This window comes from Camelus ferus, chromosome 10 (genome assembly GCF_009834535.1).
Source record: "Camelus ferus isolate YT-003-E chromosome 10, BCGSAC_Cfer_1.0, whole genome shotgun sequence".
Classification (NCBI taxonomy): domain Eukaryota; kingdom Metazoa; phylum Chordata; class Mammalia; order Artiodactyla; family Camelidae; genus Camelus; species Camelus ferus.
Window position 1 is genome coordinate 6,380,062 of NC_045705.1, and position 11,268 is coordinate 6,391,329.

Sequence of the window (11,268 nt, forward strand, 5' to 3'; positions counted from 1 at the left end):
TCTCCAAACTCTGAAAGCACTTGCTGTCTACATCTGTCCATATTTAAACTGGTTACATCAGGACTGACCTGAACTGACCTTGAGATTTATTTAGTTTCGTTTGTTCTGAGTTAATTAATTAGTACCTATAGCAAAATAGAGAGAAACTATTATATGTCTGAAGTTAAAACACAGACACTTCTCTCAGATTGTCCATTGTCTAAAAGGCAGCCAAGCAAATGAATGAATGAATGAATGAGTGAATAAATAAATAAAAGCATTAAACAATCCATCCAAGAGCATGACTACTGCAGGGACTAATAGGAGCCAAGAAATGGATTTAACACGACATTGGCAAGGGGGACACTTCTGGCAGCTTTGACAACAACAAAAATCAGTGTTTTTTCTGAATAAAAGTTTATTTCTCATTTAATCACAATTCTATATGTCAGATGAAGCTTTGAGACATCTCTCTTCAGACCAGTTAACTGAAGGTGTCAAATTCCTCTATCACGTCATACCATCATTTCCGAATTCTTTATTTCCAGCAGCATGGGTGAGAGAAAATTAGCCAAGATCTCTGGGGAAGTAATAAAGGTCAAAACTCAAATTACTTTGCATCATATTTAGATACATTATATTTAGATACATCATATTATTGTACATATATTTAGATACATCAGTTAACGAAATCCTTTCACATGACCTGGATCTAACTGCAAAAGAGCCTGGGAAATAAATTTACAAGTACCTGCAGGAGGAATAATAAAATGGCCACACTTAGGCTAACAAATTCCTACCTTTCTGTTTGCCTTTAGGATGATCAACAAACCTGACCGACCGGTTACTACTCACAGCTCCAGGCCCATTGTTAAAACTAAAGCTATTGATCTTACTGTTTGTACTTTATTCCAGTAATCAAAAGTTATAATCATGCTTAGCTCCTGAGTTGTTCTCCAGGAAAAAGAGCACGGAACTGTAACCCTACAAAATTGGCTAAATTATAAAAAAGAACCACGCCACAGGCGTTTGCGAGATGAAAGATTTGGAAAATTGACAGTCACTAACCTCTACAGAACTGGTCGCCTGAAGACACCATGATGCCATTCTAAACCTTATGACAAGAAAATGATTCTGCTGATTGTTATCGGTGCTTTATTGTTTGAGCTACGGCTGTATAACCACCCCACCCCATCCCCAAGGTGCGGTCACAGTTTTGAAGGCACCAGCCTGCTGTGAGTCCCCTTTGCCCAGCAAAGCAATAAAGCTGCCTCTTTTCTTCCAAACTCCAAGACCCAGTCTCTGGGTTATTTGGCTCGTCAGGGACGGGGGCCGATCTTTCAGCAACATACCCAGGATAAGTGATCAGGATTGAGAGTATTTGGCCAATGTCTGCAATGGGCCAATGTGGATAACTAATGAGCTCCACCTTATTAGAATGGATATGGATGCTGTAAAGTAGGAGGAAAGCAGCAATTGTGGAAATAAAATAATTCAGGGCCTTGAAATTCACATAGAATCCTTCGGGGTATATAGAATACGAAATATGGAATGATTTTAGTTTCTTAAAAAAGCAATGAAAGATACATTTAAGAAAATTCATGTTACAAAAATACATGAGGCAATTAAAAAGTATACATGAGAGAAGTGAAGAAATTTTGGAAGTTTTGTTTCATACAGTGGTACAAAATGATTAGATCCCTAACCAGAAGATTGCCAATTAAAAAGTCATGAAAGCTGAGGCTCAAGGAAAATTTCAAAGGAAGGAGACATAGAGCTTTGTGATAAATAAGAAACATAGGATAAAGAGAAGGGAGACATAAAATCAACCCAAAGTCAACTTAATCTAAATTCTCATGGAAAACAGAGATCGTGTATACATAAGACTCCCTGGACAAACTTAACAAATTAGAAGATTAAACCAACTTTTCTTGGTAAAAAAAAAAGTAATGATGTTACACATTTTGCCTCAAAGGCATATGGATAGAAGAACAAGGAACAAAAACAGAAAAGAGTCTCAGGTAAAATAAGTTTGCGCTTCCACAGTGAAAACTAATTCCTCAGAACATTTAAGGATTCTGGAGCAGCAGTTTATAAGATCCTTTTGGTGTACTGTTGCCACGCATTTCAACGTGTCAAATGTAAAATCATTTAAACTGCACGAAGTTAGGACTTAATATGTGCCTAACCCGTCACAGGAGTATTTAAAGAGAAGTGGAGATGTCAAGACCATAAATTAGCTTTTACTTCAGTGGAAGTCTTGACACATGCAAGAATGCAAGTTTTGAACATGGCAGGAAAATTCTTCTTAGCCACCATGAATGACTTATCAATGTCCTATCCTTAAACCTGAAAATGAGTATATTATTAACTGAAATATCTTCCTGTCATTCACAACCATCAACCAACACACACACACACACACACACACACACACACACACACACACACACACACACGCATGCGAATGAAAGTGTATTTGTAGATAATCCTGTGAAACTTTACTTGACAGCATTTGTTTTTGACGAACAATTCCTTTAATCCACTTGTAAATAACAGCTGCCATTGTACTTAATATGGCTCCGTGCTCACTTCTGTAAGTGTGTTTCATACATGGTATTTCCTTTTGTTTAATCCACACCACTATGCTCTACTTTACCACTGAGTTGACTGATATTTTGATCAGTGAAAATATGCCATATATCATATTTAGGAAAAGTGTTTTGCTGTTTGAGCATTCAGCATCGCTTTTTAAATATGAATGAGGACAATCTTCATGGGATAAGTGAGGAAGGCTTAAAGGAGAATAGAAGAATGAAATGATTTCTGTTTCCAAATAGAACTTAACTGAAAGTATATTCTTTCCCCTAAGACAAGTTAAATAAATCTTCCCTTTAGTTGAGGAAGAAACAGAGGGTATAACACAGACCTAAGATTTTTAGTGGAGAGATCAGATATGATAGAAGATTGAGGTTAGTGTTGACCTAAAAGACCTGTTTCATGTATTCTTATCACTTTTATTCAGTACAGCCAGGGTGGGAAGCAAAACAATGTCACCAGTGAGGTCTTTGGTCCCATGGCCACATGGCTAATTTTAAGAATTACGAATGAACCAGATGCTTTTAGACCTGTCATGAGATACTCAAGACTATGGGGATAAAAAAAGAGCCTTGGAAAATGACTGAAAGGGGGAAAATAAGAAAGTGCATGATAGCAAAGTTTATTCCTTATTGTAGCATTGAGGAAACTAATCTCCAAATAGGATAAATAGAGTGTGCCAAACACAATGTGCCGGAGGTGAAACGTATATAAATTTTCTGAATTAGTAGAGAAAAATGTGCATAATATATGAAGATAAGAAAAGTGTAACAGCAAACGTACGACAGTAGTCGTAGCAACAATAGTTACAGATTTTCACACTGACGTTTAGATTTTCTGAGGATCTTCTTTTTATTTTTATTTTTATTTTTTCATTTAAGACAGGGAATACTTTATTCAAATCCATCAGAGAAATGGATAGCTTGGACCTGTAATAAAGTGTTCTGTTTTAAAGCATAGGTCAGTACTTGTACATGAGAGTACACACCGCTACATGCAAATTAACTGATCAGACCATGACTTTTCAATGTTTAAAACAGAACAAGCTTCCCTGTAAAAGCAGCACCTTTGTGACATTTTAACTTGAGTATTCCTCTCCTTTTTCCTCTCCCTCTCCTTCAACAGAATCTACACCAACCTCATAATCCTCAAGGGCAGCCATGTCCCTCTGAAAACTCTCCTTCCTCCGTGCCCTCACCCATGTACCAGTGAACAAAGGCACACTTGGCACACATCAGGTCAGACTTGTGGTCCAGGCGAGCCCAGGTGTCAGCAATGGCTGTGGTGTTGCTCAGCATGCACACAGCTTGCTGTACTTTGGCCAGGTCTCCACCAGGTACCATGGTGGGAGGCTGGTAATTAATGCCAACTTTGAAGCCAGTGGGGTACCAGTCCACAAATTGGATGATGCTCTTTGTCTCGATGGTGGTAATGGCAGCATGGACATCTTTGGGGACTATGTCACTGCGGTACAACAGGCAGCAAGCCACCTATTTACCACGGCGAGGGTCACATTTCACCATCTGGCTGGCTGGCTCAAAGCAAGTGTTGGTGATCTCTGCTACAGAAAGCTGTTCATGGTAGGCTTTCTCAGAAGAGATGACAGGGGCATGTGTGGCCAGAGGGAAGTGGATGCAAGGATAGGGTACCAGGTTGGTTTGGAATTCTGTCAGATCAACATTCAGGGCTCCATCAAACCTCAGTGAAGCAGTGATGGAGAATACAATTTGACCTATCAGCCTATTCAGGTTTGTGTAGGTTGGGCGCTCAATATCAAGGTTTCTACGACAGATGTCATAGATGGCCTCGTTGTCTACCACGAATGCACAATCAGAGTGCTCCAGGGTGGTGTGCGTGGTGAGGATGGAGTTGCAGGGCTCAGCTACAGCTGTGGAAACCTGGGGTGCTGGGTAAACTGAGAACTCCAGCTTAGACTTCTTGCCATAATCGACAGAGAGATGTTCCATCAGCAGGGAGGTGCACCCAGAACCAGTTCCCCCACTGAAGCTGTTGAAAACCAAGAAGCCCTGAAGACCTGTGCACTGGTCAGCCAGTTTCTGAATTCGGTCCAAGACGAGGTCAATGATCTCCTTGCCAATGGTGTAGTGACCACAGGCATAGTTATTGGCAGCATCTTCTTTGCCTGTGGTGAGCTGCTCATGGTGGAAGAGCTGGCAGTAGGTGCCAGTGCGAACTTCTTCAATGACTGTGGGTTCCAGGTCTACGAACACTGCCCTGGGCACATGCTTGCCAGCGCCTGTCTCACTGAAGAAGGTGTTGAAGGAGTCGTCTCCTCCCCTAATGGTCTTGTTACTTGGCATCTGGCCATCAGGTTGGATGCCGTGTTCCAGGCAGTAGAGCTCCCAGCAGGCATTGCCGATCTGGACACCAACCTGACCAACATGGATGGAGATGCACTCACGCACAGTTGCTGTATTGCGGCTGCTGAGGAGATGGAGGAGAGGTTGTTGCTTCTTACAGTGCAACCCTTAAGCGATTGATGTAAGAGAACCTGCCGGATCTTCTTTTGAAATGTAATTCTCTTGGAGAATCTTCTATACAGAAAAGTTAGCTATCTGGGTGAAAATAAATGCAGAGCTAAAAATATGTGATTTCAATTCAAATATTGGCAGTTTGACCAAGATCAAGGCTGAAGCTTACCCTCAGTCAAGATGAGAAAATTGTACGCAATCTTATAATGGGAATATAGTTGAATAGAATCACATCTGGGTGATATGTCTCACAATGAGTTACATATGCAACTTTGTTAACATGCTCAAAAATGACATGTGCACACATACACACACCCAGATCTTCAGTTGTATTGTCATCAAACTGTCATTGAGGCCACACTCAGTGTTTGGCACTGAGCTAAAATTTAAATCAGTTATATAAAGATAAATAATATATGAACCCCATCCCTGAAGACTCCTACCAATAATATTATCTTTTCTGTACCTCAGTGCCTGAGCACACACCCTAGGTTGTATCTTCAAAGCAACTAATTTCAAAGCCTCACTTGGTAGAACTCCTGTCAGAACAGTTCTCCTCGATCTCTTGGGCAGCCTATGTCATGAATCTGAACACGACCCATGAAGAAATCCCTGTCTAACCTACTTTATTAAAGTACACAGACTGAAGCATTAAGAAATTATCTTTCTGTTTGACTGTGATTCTATATACTAGAGTCATTATTCTGTGATTAGAAATACATAAAGAAAGAAAAAGCTATGTCTTCAGCCAATACAACAACAATGACATTGTCTACTTAAATTTTAGGTGTATTTTGAACATATGTAAATATGATGACAATTGGCATAAGATGTTCAAACAACAGGATTGATTATTATAACAGTACTGTAGGGTATATTGCAAATAACACATAAAAATAAATTATCAACATTATGTCAGTTCTACAGACTACTTATGTCAGAGAATGACAGAGTCAAGTACTAACTATTTATTTCTGATTTGGTTATCATCCCCAACTTATGTGCAAAGTAAATATTTCCAGCTCTTCAGAAGACAAAGCTCAATGCCAAGGCAAGACACGATGATCATAGCCTGAAAGATCAAGGTTTGAAATAACAAAGAATATTGGGAAAAAATACATTGCGAACCTCGTTCTATGAAAGAGATATCTCTCTTTTAACCAGAAAATAAGTAGATAATCTAAAGCATAAAAAGAAATTCTTCTAACAATTATCAGCCCACTAGAATTCTCTTTTTACTCCGTAGGAAAGCACATAGTGTGTTAAGACTTATCAAGATGGAAGGAGTCACAGGTACCAGCGAAACCAAAAATATCTCTCTCGTATTTTTTGTGACACCTAATAGCGTTAGAAACAGTTGAGCTGAAAATGAATTTCAGTCGTTTGAGTTAAAGTTTGGATAAATATGTTCCAAACACTGATCTGAGTGTCGTAATAACGTTCCCAGTTCCAGACAGATTGTTCATTAGATGAAATGACTTACAGCACAGATCCCTTAGTTTTCCGGTCTATGCTTGGTGTTAGTGATTTCCACTTGACCATCACGGTGAAAAGTTGCTTAGATTAATTATATCCTGTTATAATACATGGCTTTCTGGAAGCACTAACCAACAGTTCTCTTTTATTTTTTTTTCTAATACTTCTCTGTGAAAGTCTCTGACAGATCTAAACTCCTGATAGAAATATTATAAATGATGGCCAGTTTAAAATTGAGGAAATGTCAAGTGTTCATCATATTAGAAATTTCGTGACCTGTTCAGAAGTGAAAGTAAGAAAAATAAGATTTGTACATTCTGCCCTTTCTAGCAGAGTAATAGGTGTTCCTATAAAAAGATAACAGCAGGGAATCTCTCCTGTTGAGCAATATCAGTCAGAAAGTGAGATGATAGGGAGTCCCATGTGGTACACAGGATGATGAAATGCATCGGGGTTTAAGGGCAGAGATAGGAAAAATACAAAATGGGAGTTGATCAATCACATGGAAGATGAAATGCCTCAGGCTGATTTCCAGTCGGATTCTTGTCCAAATAGAAAGAATTGTGTTATTGCACTGAGTGGGGATAAAAGGCTCTTGTTTTGCTTTGTTTTTCTTTTTCAGAAGATGAAATAATTGATGCTTATAAGAGTAAGCTATTGGCTTAGAAATGAAATTATTGCTCTTACTCACTTACACGTGCCTGAAGATACACGATTTTGTTTATAATGAATTGAGTAATTAAACTTTACAATTCAGAATATAGTGGATGAAGCCATAATCGACAATCAGAAGAAACTGATTGGTGCCATTGGTGAGGTATTTAATATGGCAGAGAAGGCTTTCTTCCACAATATGTATTATTTCTTTTTTTTCCACAATGGTAAGAAGGTCTAACCAGGACGTGGTCAGTGAGACTGAAGACTACATTTACCAGCCTCCACTACACTGAGGCCACACGACTATGTTCTGACCAATGGAATATTCTCACAAACTTGAAATACCAGCTTCTGGGAAATTTACCTGAGGCATTTGTTACATGCTCTTTGCTTGTTTTTTAACCCTTGTTGCTTGGCTAATGGATGCAATGGGAAAGTATCCTTAAAAGGTGGTGAGGACAGGATTAAATATTTCTAAAACTCATTTGAAATCCTGGGGGATTGAAAGGTTTCACTGCTTCTGGATTCCAAAGTGAAACACACATAAAACAATGTCAGGGAAGAAGAATACTTAGCAGGAGATAACTATTGCTCCCAAACTTTTTTTTGTTTTCAAGACAATTCCACTAATGTCGATCAAACAGGGAGATAGCGCAATAGCAAAGGTCAAGTTAAAGCTGCTACCTTACCACTGATGCCAAAAGGAAAAAAATATATACATATAAGAAATGTAAAGCTTAAAAGTAAGTGTAAGTAACATCTTGGCTATGGTTATTTGTAAATATGCCTTCTAAGGTTTAGCGGGAATTACATTGCCAACAAAACCATAGCCTTGGTCGATAAAAGCCTGCATATCATAAAAGCCTCTAATGCAACTCTTAGAGCCTCAATTTTGCTCCAGCAGGAAGGAGACAGTCAAAGCTGTTAAGGTTCCAGAAGTGGATACTCTTCAACGATAACTTCGGTTTTGCCTACAGAGGTAAAAATACATGGAGTTAACAATCCAGAAAAGCGAGCCAGGAAGTCATGGCAGACAATGAACAAGAATATATTCCCCACAGAGTAGGACTAGAAGCTTCTGGGTGAACTCACAGTATAAGTCGTACTACTATAAAAACAAGTATTTCCCTTCTGCCCAGTAAGCTGTGATAGTTTTGTGGACGAGGAATGCCAGATGCCTATCCTCTTTTCCAGGTGGAAGTTTTCATTACAGTTATTTCTTATTCTTACCCTGCCATCACCCACCACATCCTGGGTAGGATGGGTGTGGTGATAAAAAGATGTTTTCTTCTTTACTTTAGAGGTCTCTGGACCATGAGAAACCACATTCACGTCTAATAGAAAGAAACATGCGGTGCCCCCCAAAACTCTGAGCTTTGAGCTGGAGGCAGAAACTGGATGAGAATTGATTGGTAATTTCTTTTTCTTCTAAAATGCTGAGTACACTCTCTGTGTGCAAAGAATGCTGCACATGAATACTGGGGTCACCAAAGTGTGAGATTCTGGGAAAAAAAAGTTATACTGCTATACTTGTTCTTCACATCTTCCATGTGTTCAAGGAATTTCATCTGTTTATGAAACAGAACAGAAATTCATCTGTTTCCATGTGACTATTTGTAGCTATATTATGGGTTTTATATTATGCAACAATATTTGTGTAACAGGCTTTAGTTTAGTTTGCAGGTTTAGTTAAAGGTCAACTGATGTTTGTCTTTTGAAATTTCTTTTTCTCCTCGATTCTTGGATATAACCAAGAGATGCCATCTTGGACCCTATGAGTATAAGGGCACACCCTGGCGATGATGGAAAGCTTGAAAGAGCCTGAGTCCCCGAGAAGAACCAGCTTTCTAGCCTAAGCTGACAACTTCCAGGCTTGTACATAACAGGCAAACTCATATATTACTGAAGCCACCTTGCTTTGAATTGCTGTTAAATCATAGCCAAACATAATCTGAATACACATAATAAAGGTAAGCACCCAATGCTGAATCCTCAATGATAAGCTTTGTACAAACTGTAGATGCCTTCCCATACTCTGACGTTACTCTACACTTGTATTCATTTTTAGACATGTTGTCTTGATCAGATTTTCCACTCTAATTATTTGTTTATATTCTGAGAATTTGTTTAAAGCATGGTCTATACTGCATCTCATTTAAAGTATAAATATGTAAAATTTACCTCGTTTCCTGGTTACTTTTACATGTGTGGCATCTTTACAAAAGTATGACTCTTAAAACTGTAAAAGCCAAACCTCAAACTAACAACTCTATAAGCAGAGAGAGACCAAGGGTGTTCAATATTTAACTCGGGAGCTGACGGAGCCAGAAGCTCCCATCTCTTAGTGACAAGTTTAATAGTCTAACCCCATACTTTGTTCTTACATAGTACCCACAATATATTATATATTATCCAGTTGCAGATAGCGCTTACATAATTTTAAAGTAGTATAAATATATTATTAGCACCACCGTTCTTGGAGCTCTAATTTAGAGAAGTAACCACTTTAATTCATTTCAAGACATAAAGTAAGTGCCAGATGTCAGAGATACAAATATGATTGAATATGGATTATCCACGAGCTGTTCTGGAGTCTGGAGGGGAACATCAGTATGAGGAGATCATTTTAAAGTAATAAATGCGGAGACAGAGGGACACACAGTGGGTTCTGAGAACTGGATGGGTAAGCCCATCCTGGGGAGGTTTAACTTGCTCTCTTAATCTCAGCCTCCACATTAAATTGATGACCAGGTCCTGGTAACTTGGCCACCTTACCAAATCAGTAACTGTCCCCTCCTTACCACACTCCCCAACAATGCCTTAGTTTCAGCCTCTATCACCAGAAACTCACATTTCTGAGCAGTTGTCTCCTGACTTGTCACTCTCTGCAGTGTTTCCTTCACTCTCACAAACTTGATCGTAATTCATTATTTTTAAGATATACTCAATCTTTGACTGATCAGCAGGCTTATTTCCTGTGGAGCCCATGGAGAACAACCTGACCACATGCATAACTGAATTATGAGTGTAGAAATACAAAATGCAAACCTCAGAGAATATATGCTAAATGTTTACGTGCAAAATAATTTACCCACTCAAATGATCAATATAAATAAATGCAAAAATCCAGAATTATAGCCTTACATACATCTTACCGTCTCACACTCACTTCAACCCCCATTTACCCAAAAGTTACTAGTGGCAAGAAATACTAGATAGAGGCATAGAAAAATAGGGTTGTGTGAGGGGAGGGTGGAAGGGTACACAGGTGAACTTAGATTACATGTGACAAAATAATTTACTCACTCTCCTACACATAAATATGTCTATAATGTTGCTTTGCAATCAGTTAAAAGGAAAAAATGCTTACAAGAAAGTGGCTGTGGGTGGCAAAATGAAAATTTGATTTGGTTTGAAACACTGATGGTGATTGATCAGGTTCTCCCATTTTACTTTTTTTTTTGCTAGAAAGATTTTGTCCACTCCCTTTAGTTACAGAGGGAAAAAAAAAAAATCTGTGCGAAAGCACCAGGTGTTCATCAAGACGTCAGTCTGGCTCTCTCATTTACTATTCCAGGCAGTCCAGCCCCATTTTTTGCAGAAATTAAACAGGAAGGGCTGATTTTAATTGCTTTGCAAGTCTGCTGTTATTGAATGACTTGCATAGATGGGTTTGAAATTTATTGGCAAGCGGCTTGATTGTCAGAGCTCAATCTCCAGTTAGCAGTTCCCTCTGACTCAGTTCTGCATTCAGTGGGCCCCCCTCTGCTCAGATGAAAACGCACAGAAACCCCTATTCTCTCAGTCTTTTCTAAGCAAAGAAAGTCCCCAGTGCCAAGCCTATTTCGATATAATAGAAATGGCATTAAAACACTAAACTCATTTAACCTGGTGCATTGTGTGCTTGTCTGTTCAGAATGATTTTCCAGTCACCTTTTACTCTATTTGCTACAAGAAAAGAGCATTGAAGCCCATATGTTCACACAGTCGCATGGCAGAGACAGGACTACTGAATAAAAGGTAACAAGCAGGGAAATGCTTTGGAGAAAACCATTACACACCTCTG

General features: G+C 38.9%; 1 protein-coding gene across 1 annotated transcript; it reads right to left on the reverse strand.

The window, feature by feature from the left end:
* Positions 1-3,479: 3,479 nt before the first annotated feature.
* On the reverse strand, positions 3,480-4,994 carry LOC102505604 (tubulin alpha-1A chain). Its single transcript, XM_032488284.1, is given in 2 exon segments — positions 3,480-3,743; positions 3,745-4,994. Coding segments are annotated over 2 exon segments (1,242 nt in total). The 5' UTR covers positions 4,899-4,994; the 3' UTR covers positions 3,480-3,655.
* Positions 4,995-11,268: the final 6,274 nt, after the last annotated feature.